This window comes from Pocillopora damicornis, chromosome 7 (genome assembly GCF_964200805.1).
Source record: "Pocillopora damicornis chromosome 7, jaPocDami1.2, whole genome shotgun sequence".
In the NCBI taxonomy this organism is placed as follows: Eukaryota; Metazoa; Cnidaria; class Anthozoa; order Scleractinia; family Pocilloporidae; genus Pocillopora; species Pocillopora damicornis.
The window spans coordinates 2,184,156-2,202,295 of NC_142676.1; the positions used below are offsets into that span (position 1 = coordinate 2,184,156).

The 18,140-nt window shown below is 39.5% G+C and overlaps 2 protein-coding genes and 2 pseudogenes across 3 annotated transcripts; 1 reads left to right on the plus strand and 3 right to left on the minus strand.

Annotated features, from left to right (window-relative positions):
• The first annotated feature begins 460 nt into the window (after positions 1 to 460).
• LOC149041995 (uncharacterized) lies at positions 461 to 4,250 on the plus strand (annotated as a pseudogene). Its single transcript, XR_016188711.1, has one exon. The product of XR_016188711.1 is annotated as an uncharacterized LOC149041995 (transcript).
• On the minus strand, positions 3,541 to 5,245 carry LOC149041996 (uncharacterized). Its single transcript, XM_089213356.1, has one exon. The coding sequence runs from the start codon at positions 5,243 to 5,245 to the stop codon at positions 3,713 to 3,715; it is 1,533 nt and encodes a 510-aa protein (XP_089069482.1). The 3' UTR covers positions 3,541 to 3,712.
• Positions 5,246 to 8,082: 2,837 nt separating this feature from the next.
• Positions 8,083 to 14,388, minus strand: LOC149041997 (bile acid-CoA:amino acid N-acyltransferase-like; annotated as a pseudogene).
• A 1,913-nt stretch (positions 14,389 to 16,301) lies between these two features.
• Positions 16,302 to 17,943, minus strand: LOC149041998 (bile acid-CoA:amino acid N-acyltransferase-like). The gene is made up of 2 exons (XM_089211948.1): positions 17,469 to 17,943; positions 16,302 to 16,485 (listed from the first exon to the last, which is right to left on the minus strand). The coding sequence occupies exons 1-2, from the start codon at positions 17,941 to 17,943 to the stop codon at positions 16,469 to 16,471; spliced, it is 492 nt and encodes a 163-aa protein (XP_089068074.1). The 3' UTR covers positions 16,302 to 16,468.
• Positions 17,944 to 18,140: the final 197 nt, after the last annotated feature.

Sequence of the window (18,140 nt, forward strand, 5' to 3'; positions counted from 1 at the left end):
ATTTGCATCCTAAAAAATTTACTAGAATCACCCCCCACGGGGAGGATTTGTCTTATCATCAGTTTTGCCGATGGTTTAAATCTGCCGCTCTTATGATAATCGGAAATTTTGAAAAATCTCTCGTGTATTTTAAAGCTGTTTCCGCCATTGTTCTAAATTAGCCATATATGGTCATTGTTAATCGTTAAACAAAGCCTGCTTAACTTTAAGCTGATCCGCTTTTCTTAATACGTAGTACTTCGAATGCTGTACCACTGAGCTCTAGGAGATTTGTGGCAAGCTAGCTAGGCCATTTAACTAGATCCGTGGCGACGAACTCCTTGCATTCTGCTTCTTCAAAAGTCAAGTGTGTTACAAATAAGTTGTTATTACGTAAAACAAAAATTCATCCGCAAAACAATATGCAGGTCATGTAAAAAGTTTTATTTGTTTAAAATTATTAGTCGGGCGACAGACTATTCTTGGTTTTCACGTGACGTCACGGCATATGCAAATTAGGCTTCCGCCATATTGGTGTCGCAAAAGCTTATTAGCATATGTCAAAATGCAGTGTTTTGGTGCATGATTCTTTAAAAGTATGTCGCGTGATTTGGACGAAATTTCTGAAAACATCAAAAAGGAAGAAAAAAAGGAAGATATTTGCAATATACCTTTAAGTGACTATGTTAAAAGACTAGAGCCACGTGTTAAACAAAGGTATTTAGAAAAAAATATCACTCGTGGGGATCGATCCCGCTACATTGATCGACGCAAAGTTAGATCCACAATGTTTACCACCCATAGAAGCTACAGATCTCCTGTGCTATTTGGTTATCGATACGAGTTATTACACAAAGAAACAGTTCAAAGCTTTCAAAAGCTTGGAGGCCTACAATCAGATGGTTTCGGGTTTTATTTCCAGTGTTGAAGGCAAAGTCATAGGTGAAAAATTCGTGGTGATCGGAAAGGTGAGACATTCTCAACGAATGAATGAGCGACCATTTGCAGTTTGGATTATTACTAATAAGGAGGGAACCGTGTTATCAGCCCACTGCCTTGGTTGTAAAGCTGGACTAGCTGAGACTTGTTCACATATTGCAAGTATTTTATTTCATATCGAAGCTTCAACGAGAATTAATGAAACGCTGGCATGTACTCAAGTAAAGTGCACGTGGTTGTTACCGACATATGTGAGTGAGGTTCCTTATGCAAGGGTCAAAGATATCAACTTCAAGTCGGCGAAAAAGTTGAAAGATAACTTAGATGCCTGTATTGAGGGACTATCAGCAAACTCTCCACCTTCCTTATCAGCACCTTGCACTACAAAGAAAGCTAAGGTCTCGACAGAACGGGTTACATCTGGAGGAACTGAGCTTAAACATTTGCTTGCCAAAATAAATGAGTGCAAGTTCAAACCTGTTGCCTTAAGCTTGATTGAACCCTATTCTGAACAGTTTATCATGAAAAGTAGAAGTATCCCAACCATTTCTGACCTTTTTGATCCATGTAATTTTGACTTGTCATATCCAGAACTCCTTAATCAAGTCCATCTCATATCCTGATCTGTTCAAAGTTACTACTAAAGCAATCAGTCATGGCCGCAAGAATGAGAGTGCTGTAGTGAATGCTTATGCCAAGACTATGCTAGAGACTCACAGAGATCTGAAAGTTGAACAATGTGGTATGATAGTGGATAAACAGCACCCCTGGATAAATGCTACTCCAGATTTTTTGGTATCATGTTCATGCTGTGGGAATGGTTGTGGAGAAGTCAAATGCCCTTACAACATTGAAAACTGTGACCTTGAAAGTTATGTGGAAAAGAAGAATTCATGTCTTGAAAAGGTCAATGGAAAGGTACAGCTCAAGAGAAATCACCAGTACTTTTTTCAAGTACAGCAACAGTTGTTTATCACAGACTCTCAGTATTGTGACTTTGTTGTGTGCTCTTTTGACAATAACAATCAAACAAGGTTTTTCTTGGAGAGAATTTACAAGGACATTTCACACTGGGAATCAGTTCTTCCAAAACTCACCAAAGAGTGGAGATCTTGTATCCTACCTGAAATCTTAGGAAGATGGTACACTAGGAAGCATAAAATTGCTGCACCTGTACCAGCAGGTGATATAAAGCCTGTTTGCTACTGCAGAAAACCCAAACCAGAAGAAAGCACAGTGCCTTGTCAAAACCCCAAGTGCCCATTCATTGAGTTTCACCTCTCATGTTTAGGGATATCTGATCCCTTACCCAAAGTATGGTACTGTCCAAGCTGCCAGTTACTTCCAGAATGTAAGAAAGCCAAGAGAGTTACTAAGATCAAGCCTGATTGTCAAAAGAACCCTGATTTCGATGAAGCAATGAAATTACAGTCCATTTGTGTTTGCAAAGCTAAACATGTTGTAGGGGAAAAGCTGCTGAAATGTCATAGTCAATGTCAGAGTGGGAAATTTTTCCATCTGAAATGTCTAAACTACAAGAGGATGCCCAATAACAGCAAGCTATATTGGGTCTGCAAAAATTGCAAAGTGAAGAAAAAAGCTGCAGACAAGTCTTCATTAACTATCCCTACCACATGTACTGTCAATAATCCATCAGCTTCAGTTGTGTCAGGAACTGAATATGAAAGTGACGAGGACATAGAAATACCCTGTGTGACTGAAAGCAGAACAGCTTCTGAACCTTTTGAAGATCTACATGAAAATGAGTCAAATAAATACTGTACTGGAGATGAATATGAAAGTGATGAGGACTTAGAAATAATCTGTGTGACTAAAGGTGTAGCTAACAGAATTGCATCTTTTGGAGATCTAGATGAGCATGACTATGACATAATCTCATCTCCTGATGGCTGGTTGGATTGCAAAATAATACAGGCAGCACAAATATGTATCAAGAAAGTGAATCCTCTCATTGAGGGTTTTCAAAGACCAACTCTTGGAAGAGTAAGGAACTTTGACATAATGACCAGTGACTTTGTTCAAATCTTACACACGGGTAATTCACATTGGGTGTGCATTAGTTCTATTGGTTGCACATCAGGATGTGTTAATTTGTACGACAGTCTGTACAATGACATTATTGATGATGAAGTTGAGCAGCAAGTTAAAGATCTGCTACCAGATAACTTTGTTGGCATTGAAGTCGTACCAGTGCAGCAACAAATGAATGGCAGTGACTGTGGCGTTTTTGCTGTAGCATTTGCAACATGCCTTGTGTTTGAACTCAACCCTTCAGATTTTATGTTTGACATCCCAAGAATGAGACCACATTTACTTGAATGTTTGAGAGCTGGTGAAATCAAAGTTTTTCCACATTTTTGAATACATTTTACACTAAAAATGTTGTTTTGTTGTTTCATGCTAATCTCAAGAGTAGCAGTCATTAAAAAAAAAATCCAAGAAGAATAATGAACTCAAGCTATTTTAAGCTGCTGTGCTCAATAAACAGTCCTTACTGCCCCCTGCAAACATAATTCATATTTTAATTCATATAATTTCTATAAATATATGAAATATCACAGCACAAATGAAATGTTGTCATTGTTGTCGATCCTTCTTGTAATGGAAGTATATTTTTTTAAATTATTGATCTTACACAGTGCTCATTCCCAGTCACTTGCTCTCTTTTCATGGGGTTATAATATTTCTTAAATTATACACAGACTCTCCACCCCATCATATCATTTCATTAACTACAATATATGACTATAATAGTACTGTATGAAGTATGTAGCTAATCAAATGGTACAATGGGTGGACACAGGTTTACAAGAGCTGAACATACTTTAATAATTCTGTCAATAATTGGTACTTCATCCTGTCCATTGTCATTGTTCAAGAAATCAGTGGGAAGAGTGCTTTGTAGAATAGTATACTTGTGACGCAGCAAACCAATCACCCTCTCAACATGTATCCGTACACTTGCTAGAGCTCTTGTTTTTTCCACATCAATAGGATCCAGCTGTTCCCTCCCTTTCGTGTAGGCTGGTATCATGAGTCTTGCCTGTTTGAGAGCAACACTTTCTGTGATTGTGAAACCCCGGTCTGCCATAACCATGTCACCTGGCAAAAGTTTTTCAAGAATGCCACAGTTTTCTGTCAAGAACTTATCAGAGGTACGTCCTCCCCATGCCTCTGACACAAAGGAAATAGCTCCTTGGGGAGAAATACCAATCAGTACTTTGATAGTATTGTGATGCTTGTAGGATGAAAATGTCTGAGCTCGAGCTAACAAGTTTGTAGGCTTATCAATAAAAATCTCAAAACAGTCAATAACAACAGTGACTTTGGTTCCAAAGGCTTGTTGGAAACAAAGAGGCATTGTCTTCCATAGCTGGTGTCTTTCAGGCCAGTAAATAAGTGGGGACAAATGCTGATCCATCACTGGTAACCACGATGCAAATATTCTTGATATTGTTGTCACAGATACTTGAAAACGATAGGCTAAGTCTTGATAAGGCATATTCAGTCTCAGTTTCATCAACACGATAATCATTTCCTGGAAAAGGCTAAGTTTTTGGGTTCTTCGTTTGATGTGGGGTGACACAAAGTCAAGGACAGTCATTAAGATATCCATTGAAGGCAGTCCAGAATAAAAGCGAACTTTTTCATCAGCATCAAAAAAATCTCGATCAATTGGCTTACATGATTCTTTGAAAAGGTATTCAAACTCTTCAGTTTGAGTCATAGCTTCAGATACATCAACTTGGGTTTGAGTTGAACTGTCAACGAGAGTTGAGCAAGTGTGGTCTTGAAATGCGCAATCGTGATCAAAAATATCCTCAGAAGAATCAATTTCCTTGGAAGATCCTTCTTTAGGATCACTGAAATCCACATCACGGACGGGAAGGCCACTGACATCGATTTTCTTTCGTTTCTCAGCTGCCTCGCGTTCTTGACGCTCGAGTGATCTTTTGCGGCGTTCCTTCGCTCGTTTAGCTCTTGCCTCTTTAATGTCGTGGTTTTCCTGTTGATATTTTGTCTTCCCGAGATTCAAAGTAGGAACCCAGTCGACGTTGTACTTATCCCAGGGTTTTGCAGATTGCCCTGACACGAAATGTCGTCCACAGACTCTTTCATTACTGAGGACATCCTTCAAAGTGATGTCGTCGCGGCTAATGGCGGCGATCCATCTTTCTCTTCGTTCTCTGCTTAGCTCTTCTGCTTTTTCTCCTTGGTTAGTGACTACTACTGGAATCCTATAAAACCCTATACCTTTCGTCCTTCCACTATTATGAAAACAATCAACCATAATACAATGAACCATGATGAAAAATATTCTAAAGCTTTGATAACACGCGAACAGTGTTTGAATTATACGACACCAATATGGCGGCGTAGCAACCGTTGTCAAGGTATAGGTCACGTGGGTGAAAACCAAGAATAGGTTTACCCTCGGGTTTCTCCACAAAGCTCAGTCACGTGCAATGGGGAATACCGCAGACACGTTACAGAGGCCCAACCTTCTTTCCACCATGTCGAACATGGTGAATTTGTCGAATATCTTAGCGAATGGTGTCATCTTTTCTACACTCAAGCTTACAGACCCACACACCGTTCGCGGTAGACCCATTCTAAAAGATGGCTTGTGTAATAAGCGTATATTTCGAAACGGGTTGTTCCGCGAACTCAAAATAGGAAAAGAATCAAATGATTTAGCGAAGGTCTCACTAGAATTTATAAAAGCGGGAATCTTTAAAACGGGGAATCTTTGAAAGCGGGAATCTTTAAAACGGGGAATCTCTAAAGGCGGGAATCTTCAAAATGGGGAATCTTTGAAAGCGGGAATCTTTAAAACGTAATAATTTTTTTGGCAGATGGCAGTGTCACTCGATTATCATTTCTCTTATCAGCCTGAAAGATAAGTCAGTTGTCAGCCCGGTAAGCAATCATGATTGAATGCTCTGATCTACATCGTTTTCCGGTATTATCTTCAGGGTTCAAAATAAGAGCCGGCTGCCGTTTTAAAAGCTTTCTGGAAACGTAAACAAGTAAAAACTTTCGAATTTTGAAACGTACTACAGGGATTATTTTTGTTTACGGTATTCAGCTTTTACGTATTTGTTCAAGCGTGAAACATGCAAGTGTGTGTCCATATCGTCAATTTACCGTGTGTATGTTTCTGCACGTACATATTACATTTAATCAAGATTTATTTTCCACCAAATCCTGTTTTATGTCGTTTGTATAGCCTTCGCACGCGTGACATAAAGTAGGTGCTTGACAGTACGGATTTCCCATAACTGTAAATGATGAAGCACGACAGTTTGTCTAGACAAAGTTGAATATTTCACGTTTGAACAAACACGGAAAAATTGACCTCTTTTGACTACGCCTTGTTAGAAAGGGACTGAAGTGCTCATCATAGCTTTTGGAGGTTAAAAAGGGCGGGTTTAGTACCTCTTGGGCTGTTCAGCCTCAAAAGGTCCACAGCAGTAGCCTCTGTGATACCTGTCAGGGTGTTGCACCAAAAATATGTGACAGTGTGTTGTTGTAGAATTGGTGCCTCTCAGGGGTTAAAAAGTTTTACGTCACGCCCACAAACCAGGACCATGGTACCTCTGTATTTCTTTAAGAACCACTGTGCATCGTGAGTGGTCAACACTTGTAACAGCGCGTCTGCCTGTAGCCCGACTTACGATCTTAGATCGTCTTGTCTCGATTAAAATTGAGGCTAAGTGAAAGCTAGGAAGAGCTTGTTTCCATTCTTATCAGGCAGCCGATACATTGATAGAAAACAACAACGATAACAACCAACTGCATGTATTCCCATGTACGTCATTGGGAATTTAAAAGCGATTTTGCTCCCTGTTAATCCTTTACCTCCCTAAATCTGATTGTTAATTCTCCCCTCAAGCTGATACACATTTCCTTGAATATCAGTTACGAGACTTTGGTAAATCACGATAACAAATTCTATCTGACAAGTCAGAGTATTCTCATTGCCTATTTGCTGGAGAATGTGTGGATACTAAAGGGAGATATTACATCAGTTAATCACTTGTGTGAGTTTAAGGATGAAGCTCTTTAACTGAATCACACGTATTCATTTTAGCACATTTTTTTTACCGATCACGCAGAATTACATTCTTTAAAAGCTTTCAGAGTAAATTCCTCCCTCGCAATCATTTTCGTTCCTTACCTAAAGAGAGATAGTAATTGATATCTTGATAAAATTTTTGACTGTTGATCTTTCGGGTTGAAGAAAGGAAAAAGAATTGAGCGCCCATATAAACAAGTGTAGGTAATTAATAAAAAGAAAAGAAAAGAAAACAAGAAATTATATCAAGAAAAAATGTTAAAATGTCTATATTAACAATCAATGATATGTAGGCAGCATTTACGAAATAGAGGACTTTTCCCCTGTTTAAATAGTTCCATCCAAGCAGGACAGGGTTGGCAGGATTCTATGCAGTTATGAAAACCCGAGACGGAGTAGTAGGTGTGTATAACAGGGTTTTTCGACCCCTCGGATTAGAAAAGATGAGGCTATGCAAACATTAAACATTACTTCATTGCTTTCACTAAAATACTTCCCCAAAATTGCACGCGGATTCATAAACTTAAAGCCTTTCAAGATTTTTTATTTTAAACACCACTGCTCCTAGTGCTTGGAGTCTGCTGGGCTAGGTTCTCTACAGAGCTATGTGCTTTGTTTAAGTCCCCCCTTCCCCCTTCCCGTGGAAATGTTTAAATTAGAGGGCTTTAAGACGTTTTGAGCCACAATATTAGGTCATAATTTTCTTTGGAAATGCTCAAATACCTTACAGGCACTTAAAATCACGGCCGCATATTTTAAAGGAATTCTTCTGTAATAATATCGTGAGTTAGTTCATCACTCCAGGATTCATTTCTTGTTTATCAAAACGTTAAAAAAATATTTTGACTTTACTTGGTTCTAATTGAATTAAAGATTACTGTGCAACTGAATTGAATGGACAATTTTAAATTCCTTATGGTTACAAGAGAAACTTAAGAAACCTCAAACAAAATAGCTGCATAAAGCTTTCCATAAGAGTAACTCAAAGCGTGCAGGCATATTGTTTAGGGACATTGAATCGAAATGATTTAATTAGCTTCCGGGTGAGAGTGGGCCACCCAGGTGATTGAATGGGCACATGCATGAGATTATAGTCTCTTGGCACGTGCTATTTTTGTGTGTTGTGAGAACCTAATGTTGGGTCGAACGAAAGCCTCGGTGACCTGTAGTTATCTGTGAAAGTTCTCAAGCACATAGCAAGCATTAAAGTATTCTTATTTCTCACTCTCTGTGTCTTGTTGGAGATGTTTTCACAGAAAATGTAAAATCTTTGGCCAGCAGTCTTCTTGTGCTCTGGCATGTGCAACAGTCTCCCCTCCCCAAGCTACGTACGGGTAACCACACCATTCTTTAGTAGATTTGCTGAAAGAAAAATCACAAAGAGGAGAGTAGGGTGGTTCGATGAGATGTCCCGCTTGGGGATAACGCAAGTTAGTGCACAAATGTTCTTTTCCATTCTCCTTCAAGCGGTCAATTATGAACTTTACTGTAAAATCGGTGGGGTTGTTCAAGTCATCAGTTCCAGAAACCAGCATGACAGGGCAATTGATGTTCTCAACTGGTGTAATGGCTGAATATTTGGAGACTGTTGTTGGATTCATGTAACCAATGTCAGTAGGTTGGGCGAAACGCCAGATGCTGCCCTTTTCTGAAGACACCACTCTGCTGTTATGAAGGGGTATCATGTCTGAGACTCTCCCTTTTAATTGGAAAGGGAGAAGGAAGGCGATGACCAGAGGTGAAATAGCTACAACGGCCTTTATTGGTGCGATCTGATAGCTTGCCATCAACAGTGCAATCCATGAGCCATAGCATATAGCGTGCATGCCGATACCATGTGGAAGCACTTTAGGGTGACTTATAAGCCAGTTAACTGCTTCTTCAAAATAATCCAAGTTTATTGAAGATGGACACAACGGTCGATCTTCATAGCCCAAGTAGGCCAAAGCAAGAGTAGCGAATCCATGAGATGCTAAAAGTGAAGCCTTGAATTCCACTAATCCGACTGCAGCACCAAGTAGATCTATAACTCCTGTAAAGATAACATTGACTGATTGAGTGCAATATATGTTTAACATTTGCAGCAGAGATCGTATGATAAAATAACACGTCAAAGGCGGCTGTAATTAACTATGCAACATGTGAATAACCTTAAATATTTTTGGACCACTCAAAATGGCAGACATATGACGACAAAATCCTTCGCGAGTTTCCTCGCAACACATTTAAAAGGGCTTGTGTTGGTTTCTTTGTAACTTGTCAGATTAAAGTTTGTTCCTGTATTACCAGCCAGAAATCAGTCGTAAGCAAACGCTTAACGAGTATCTTAGAAAGAATTTAAAATGCTCAGTACAGTCCTCGATCTATTTATGGATCGCTCAGTTTTGTTAAGGACTAGATTTTTTTAAAGGATTGTCCGATCACCGCACGACTCTCTATAATTTACAATCACGAGGAAGTTAGACATATATATTGAAGCTGGAAAATATTAGAACCATGTTTTTTGGCTAAAAATTAAACTGATAGCTTTGTTCATCGGAAATTATTTATTTGGATTGATCCACAGTAAAATACACGACTTGTAATTCTGTTTTGCAGGCGATATTTCACATCATCGATCAGTGGAGATCAATTGGTCAAAATGGCAACGATGCAATCCATCTGCTTTATCTGTTCAATGAAAAGAATGCGCTCCGCCTCGTTTTCTTTGTGGAGCAGTCGTTGCAAGAGGAAAGGAGCGTTCCGCCATTTTCTGAATAAATCTTGATAACCATTACAATTTCCTCAAATATGAATGGTGCATTAGCTACTTTATTCCTCATTAATCATTCTATTCAGTTGTAATCGGACAGTTTGCTGTAATCGGACACCTGTAATTGGACAGTTGAAGCAGTCATACTAAGTCCACTCAGCTAAATCCACCAGTCACGGTATTGATCACAATTACCATAGCAATAACGACTTATCCAGAAAAAAAAAAAAAAACTGGGGAATTTCCAAATTGGAGAAGATTTTTCACGTTAGACATTGTTTCTACCGCAGTTGTCGGAGCGACTGCCATCATGCTGAGGTCCAACGTGGGTAACTCGGAGATCGCCAGTGAAGCAAGCCTCAGAAATTACACCGACCGCCCTTCGAATGAACAACTAAGAGCTTGCTCTGATGTCCTTTCCGATGCGTTGAGTGGTGAAGGCCACATCAGTCACTGCAACCGAGTTTTACGGCTCTGTCATCCCGAGTAATCTTCATGTTCCGGTGATTTCGGCTGTCGTTCTTTCGTAAAACTCGCCTTGAGCAGTTTGTTTACTGTTTGTCATGTGGAAAAACTTGTGTGCTTTTGTGAGTTACAATTCGGCCGGATTTCACTGAACATTTCACCTCCACATTCTGTAATAGAGACTAAAAAAACTTCAAACAAAAGTGTCGGATTCGATCTGCCAAACTATTTAAGTTTGCAAACAATTGCTGCAGAATGTGAACTTTGATGGTTTGACATTTTTGACAGCTTTAGTCTTGTACAGCCGATCAGATTATTTGAAGTATTATTCAACAATGATGATTGGCTTATTGTGGCGTGCTTTATGAGAGTATAGAGCATGCTGACAACACTGTGGTTCGCTTTTGAATTGAAATTGGGCAATTGGGCAATAGTACCCAGTGGTCATTGGGCCCTCAACACCATGACAACTAACTGTGTGATCCAATGAGGTGTTCACATGCTGATCACGCGTGTTATCTTGATGATGATTGGCGTTGTCATGCACGGACAGGGCCGAGTCACATGATGAACCACGAGATTTTTGCTTATAAAATTTTTTTGTCAGTCGTTTTGTATTTCAACGCGTTTGGATTACGATCACCTGGAACATTATGGCGCAAACGCTCAAAATACTTACAGACGCACACACAAGTCGTATTGTTCGCGGCCAATTCACACTAAAAGATGTTATTGAGCGGTAATTTTGGAACGGATTGAGTCGCGAACACTTGAAAGCCATGAAAGCATTGAATGCCTTGTATGTCTTGTATGCCAAGTATGCCAATGTCTTAGTTGAAGAACGCACACTTTTTAAATTTGTAAAAGGCAAAATCTGAAATCTGAAACCAAACTGCATATACTCTATGCAATCTACTGAACAACACTCCTACCGTGAGACTGAAGAACAAAACTCTAGTGGATGAAAACTGCTTGTGAAGAAAGACGCCATGTTGGATTCACTTGATGCCAGGGAACGCGTCACGCATTGTGTGACCCGGTGTTAAGTTACGAGAGGAACCGTTAAAAATTTGAACACGTTATAAGAAATAGTACAGGGAACGAAATATCAAGTGCAAAAATAATTTATTCAAACCGTGCGCTCGGTCAAAACAACCGCGTTCGATCAAAACAATAATATGCGATGATATCTTACATCTTTAAAGCGCAAAGAAGTTCAGAGTCCGGCTAAACAGTTCAAGGAATTGTTCGGTCTGTGTCCAAATCATTTGCGATGAAATGGAATCGTCGTTTCCGAGGTTAAACCATGTTTGTTTTTAATTTCGGCGTTGGATGGCTCGAGCAAAGTGTTAAGCTGGGTCGGCTCGTAATTTTCGATTTCCTTTGCAATTCCCTTCTCTAAACACCGCTTTTTCCGAACCGACAACCAAAAAGCCGTGCTTTTGACAGTGTTTTCGTTGTTTGAGCAGTTTTTCAGCCGCGGTGGCGAAAGAAAATCTACTTAAAACGCCGGCCATTGTTTCGCTCACAAATTTTCAAATTTTGTTGCGACATCCAAGGCTCGCGTTTGATTGGCTATCTGTGAGTTTCTTTGATTATATATATATATATATATATATATATATATATATATATATATATATATATATATATATCATACGAAATCAGATCATTTTTTTCGTGCAATTTGGAATAAATAAACACTTAAAATTAAATTTTTTCAAAGACAATAAATTGCACGAGCCACTCAAAATAAATTTTCTCAAAGACCTCAAATTGCACGAGCCGCTTCCTGCGTGCTTAACAACAGAACAGAGCTCAGTCATTTGTTAGATGATGAGCTATCTCGTATTTTCATTTTTTTGTCCAATACTGTCAATCGTCCGATTTTGTTAATCACTCGTATGATCACAGACCGAAATGGAATCCACTTAGTCCCATTACCATTATGTTTAACTGAAGTTCATCCTTTATTCTTCCACACAAAGCTTTGTGCATTTTTCCATAATTTGATAAAATCTCTTTCGCTTTACATCCATCGCGGACCACAAAGACCACAAATTGCACGAGCCGTACGGACTCGTGCAATTTTGATTTTGTTTAACAATTGGTCCAAGTGCTTCATATCTAGATGAATGCACAGCTGACGTATGAACCAATTATTTTATAACATTTTCAACCCGATGGAAATTTTTTTTCTCGAGGGATTTATTTGCTGACGTCATGAGCGAGCACAATAGGAATTTATATAATAAGCTCAGTCATGCACGCATTCTGATTGGTTCTCACTTATGATCTATTAAAGGACAGACGTATCATTAAAACTTTTTTAATCCTTTATTATATAACAGACGTCATCATTAAAACTTTTTTTAATCCTTTATTATATAAAACAAATAGATTCCAAGTTGCCGTGCGTCTGTTCAGTAATATATTACAGAGGACGTGAGACGGAAGAACTTGAGTGACACACTCGGCTGAGCCTCGTGTGCCACATTTTTTGTTCTTACCACATTTTGACGTCATCCGTGATCTATTTCTGAACAGACGCACGGCTACTTGGAATCTATTTGTTAAATGAAGCACGCTCGCGCAATTGAATTTGATCAGACAAATTTACTAGCTATGTTATAATAGTCTTAGAAAAAATTTACTCGTGCTTATTTATTTCAAATTACACTCAAAATCATGTCATTACCTATACAAACTAAATACCTCATAACAAAACAATTTTACCAGTGTTACTTCATGACTTAAAATTAACTTATTAAGCTTAAAATAAAATACTGCTGGAGGCTACGACACATCTAAACAATAAACTCTAGTGATATTGGAGATTATTCTTCTTTCATATCTTTTACTTCAGCAGGTTTGTTGTTTTGTTTTTTTTACCTAAGTTGTAACTATTGCATTAAAATAGCAGGTTTTTGGACAGCGTATAAAATTAAATGGTGCGCAAACACCATCCCAATTGCTAAATAAGCCATACCCAGTGCAAGGGACTCATTTTGATAGTCAATTTTTCCTTATGACCATTATTTTAACTTAACTTCATGTTTGCTGTTATTAATGAGTATTTTAGTATTGGATTATCGAACGGAAACTGCGATGTTGGTTCAAAACCTACACAACCCTACACGACCTACACAACCCTACACAAGCGAGAGAGATCATTAAGTTCTTTTCCTGGAGTAATTAAAGCCTGCGATTGCAAGATTGCAATTGCAATTAAGATGTTCTAGGAGTACTTGCATTAATGAAAATGGTTCAAACCATTAATAAAACCACATCTCAGTTTCCTTTATTCTTTCAAGATCACCTTGCAGCATGGAAAGATGGGGTTGGGGTTTCCAGACAAACGTTTGCGGCGCGCGGTAAATGAAATTAATCTTTGCTGATCTGTTGAAGTAGCAGAACAGTAAACTGAAGAAAAGTAATATTTTTTGAATAACGACCCGTAGCATGACAGAGGTGATCAACCCAAAAAGTGATTCTTGGTAAAAACCTGAACTGTATGTCTAACGCTGTTGTCACTTTAAAGAGATTATGACACATATGGAAAGTTCAATAGCGGATTCTGGTTCTTTTCAAATTCTAATCTTTTAACATCACTATTCTACTCTTGACTAGCAGTATTTTTAAGATAAACGTCAAACTTTTGCTACTCACCAGAAAAAGGTCCATCACCCGGAGAAAGGAAAAGAGTTCCACGGATTCTTCCTTCTCTCACAGGAATTCTCTTCACTCCATCCGCCATGTACCCCTTCTCAAACGTATTGCTAGACAAAGGCTTCAAAGAACTCGATTCTCGCGGATCCGTATGGCCATCAAAACAGTCCAGGACGACTTTGTAAGGCTTAGTGACATCAGATTTCGTCAGTCGAATTCCTTTTCTCTGCCCAGGTGATGGTTTCATGCTCCATAAGAGTCCCATAGCTGAAACTCCGCGATAAGATCCACCAACAGATGGTTCACGACAAACATCAACACGGCCATGTCTGGTAGCGATGAAGTGAGCGTGTGACTCGAACACTTGCCCGCTATCTCCAGCAACTCGTGCCCCGAGTGTAATCTTCTGCAGTGGTTTCAGTCGAAATACGTTAATCTTAGTTATTTTGTCGATGAGTGAGAATTTTGGTTACAAGGTAAGCATCTTCTTCGAAATTAACGACAAACCTGCCCGAGATTGAGTCAACGAGTCAACACCTATTGAGTCAACGACCTATTGCGTAAATCATCTCTTCTTGCATAAGTCCTTAACATTCTTGACAGTGACGCATTGTTCCCGGAAGGGGGGGGGGGGACAATGATTGGTCGCAATTAAAAGAGGTGAGGCAAAAGGGCCTCCTTAAATATTCAAAACATTGACGTCAGACAACTCGGCAAATATTCAATATGGCGGCCGAAGATTACTGCAGTCGATTTCCTCGTTCATTTTGAATCTACATTCCTCTGCAAAGAGTTACAATTCTGTAAGGAAGGTTTGAAGTTTCCATAAATGTTTGCTTTCATATGTTCGTAACGTGTGAAGGTTTTGTTGTGCATATCGTTCAAACAAAGATCTTTTGCCGTCGCTTATAGGGGTCCCTTTGAGTCATCCCTTGGTCCTCTTGAGACATCCCGGCATAGAATATGGATTAATTTCTGGAGAAGTATTTTAATATCACATCTTAAGTTTTTGTGACAAAAGTCCTTTTGAGATTAAGCTTTTTCCCTCGTATTTTTCCTACAGTAAACTTCACATATTTTGAAGAGGTCATACACACACGGAGCTATAAAGCTGTTTTTTTTCATTTTTTTATATTAAGCAATGGAATTATCTTGCAACCTTTATGGCATTGCAGGTGTAAAGTTATGGAATCCCTAATGAAAGGGTTTCCAAATCTCCACAAAAATGGTGGGTTAATTAGGGGAAAGGAAGTGTGTGTGTAGAAAGTGTAGTAAGTGTAAAATGATGAAAAATAATACGTACCATTTGGCAGTGTAAAAATAAAAGGTTTAGTCGATGGAAAACACTAATCTTAAGGGACCAACAAATAGCAAGGCAGCTACGTCAACCACAAGGACAGAGAAAGACAACAAACTCGCCTTCCTAGACAACGCAGTTTTAAGAGAACCTGAAGGCCGCCTCACGACCTGCGTATACAGGAAGCCCACGCACACCGATCAATACTTAGCGTATGGTTCACACCACCCTCAATCAGTAAAGCGCGGTATTGTTAAGTGCCTTTACGAGCGCGCCAAACGCCTCGTAACAAAACCCTCCGACATCTCCGAGGAGCGAAAACATCTGTCATCTGTTCTGGTTTCTAATGGTTATACTTTTTCTTTCTTACAGAAACTTACCAAGACCGGAAAAACCGAACAACAGTGGCGAACCCGCCAACGAGTTCAAAGCTACTGCGGTTTTACCTTATGTCAAAGGTCTGTCCGAACAGCTTCGTCGTTGCCTACAACAACAAGGCGTACGCGCTATTTTTAAGTCGGAGACTACGCTAAGATCTCAGTTAGTACGACCAAAAGACGCTGTCGACCCGGCTAAACAAGATGGCGTAGTTTACAGGATTCCCTGTGAATGCAGCAAGGTGTACATTGGAGAGACTGGAAGACCTTTGCGGGACAGAATTAAGGAGCACGATCGAGACATTCGACTCGCGGTACCGAGACCTCCGCCGTTTCAGAGCATGCCCACAACACCGGACACGAGCCACTCTGGAACGAAGTAAAGTTTATTGATCGTGACCCTTATTACTACACGTGCAGGGTCAAAGAGGCAATTCATATAAGACTTCACCCCAACAACATCAACAGGGATAGTGGAATAGAAATTCCAAAAGCGTGGATCCCCACGATCAAAAAACACAACAACAGGAGAGCCGTGCGAGGGAGCAAATCACTGATTGAACAGCAAGGATCGAAAATGCACCAATCAGAGCTGTTGAAAAACCACTAATCATAGCAGAGCATCATGCTTTATAAGGTCACGCAGGACCAGTCGACGTCATAGCCTGAAGAAGACCAGCAGTATGGAGTCGAAACGTCTCGATCTTTATCACACGTGACTACATCGTGAGACAAACGAAAAACTTAGCTTTTAATGTTAACACTTGTATAAGTTTAAGGGTTAAGCTATATCATTGAATTACACATATTCACTTTAGCACCTTTTTTTTACCAATCACTCAGAATTAGACATTCTTAAAAAGCTTTAAGAGCAAATTCCTCCCTTGCAGTCATTTTTCTTCCATACCTAAGGAGAGAAAATAATCAAATTTTGAGTTAATATCTCAATAAAAATTTTGATTGTTGATCTTCGGGTTGCGGTAGGAAAACGTAATGTGCACTGATATAAACAGATGTAGGTAACTAGTGAAAATAAAAAAGAAGAAAGTCTACCAGAATAAGTGGTAAAGTTCTTTTGTTAAAAATAAATGATATGTAGACAGCATTTACGAAATAAAGGACTTTTCCCCTGTTTGAATAATCCCATCCAAGCAGGACAGGGTTGGCAGGACTCTATGCAGTTATGAAACCCCGAGACGGAGTAGTAAGTGTGCATAAGAGGATTCTCTGGGCCCTCGGATTTGAAAACATGAGGCTACGCAAACATTAAAGAGTACTTCGTTTCTTTCAATAACATATTTCCCCAAAATTACACGCAGTGCTCCCGCTGCGTGGACTCTGCTTGGATAATTCTGTACAGAGCTACGTACCTTGTATATAAGTCCTTTCCCCCTTCCCCACACCCCCCCTCCTCCTTCGAGTGGAAATTTTAAAATCAGAGGGCGTTTGGACGTTATGAGTCAGAATGATAGTTCATAATTTTCTCTGGAGATGTTGCTCAGATACCCTACAGGTACTTGTAAAAATCACGGCCGCCTATTTTTAAAGGCATTCTTCTGTAGAAATATCGTGAGTTAGTTCGTCACTTCAAAAAAAAAAAAAAAATAGCCGCATAAAGCTTTGCATAAGAGCAATTCAAAACGTGCAGGCATTAACATTAACTGCATTGTTTAGGGACATTGAACCGAAACGATTTAATTAGCTACCGCGTGGGACTGGGCCACCTACATGATTGAATGGGCAAATGCAAGAGATTATAGTCTCTTGGCACGTGCTTTTTTGTGTGTTGCGAGAACCTAATGTTGGGTCGAACAAAAGCCTCGGTGACCTGTAGTTATCTGTGAAAGTTCTCAAACACATAGCAAGCATTAAAGTATTCTTATTCCTCACTCTTTGTGTCTTGTTGGAGATGTTTTCGCAGAAAATGTAAAATCTTTGGCCAGCAGTCTTCTTGTGCCCTGGCATGTGCAACAGTCTCCCCTCCCCAAGCTACGTACGGGTAACCACACCATTCTTTTAAGGATTTGCTGAAAGAAAAATCACAAAGAGGAGAGTAGGGTGGTTCGATGAGATGTCCTGCTTGGGGATAGCGCAAGTTTGTGCACAAATGTTCTTTTCCATTCTCCTTCAGGCGATCAATAATGAACTTTACTGTAAAATCGGTGGGGATGTACAAGTCAGCAGTTCCAGAAACCAGCATGACAGGGCAATTGATGTTCTCAACTGGTGTAATAGCTGAGTACTTGGAAACTGTCATGAGAAGACACAAGTGCTTTGCACTGTAAGTATTAAGCCCGCTGGGCTCGTCTTTTTCAGGTGTGATAATCCCGAAGTTAATTTGATTTAATCTCATTAAATATGTCATGGGCCGACTAGCTTAAATTATCAACACTCTCGAGTTAGCAGCTGGATAATGTTACTATGTCGATATTCGAATGTCATGGTTTTTACCCGCCTATCTTTTCTTTGCAGTTTCGTATTTCAAACGCGTGATTCAGTAGCAGTAGAGATGTCAGGTAGGAAGGGTTTTTCGCCCTTCACTCCGGTCATCAGCTCTGAATT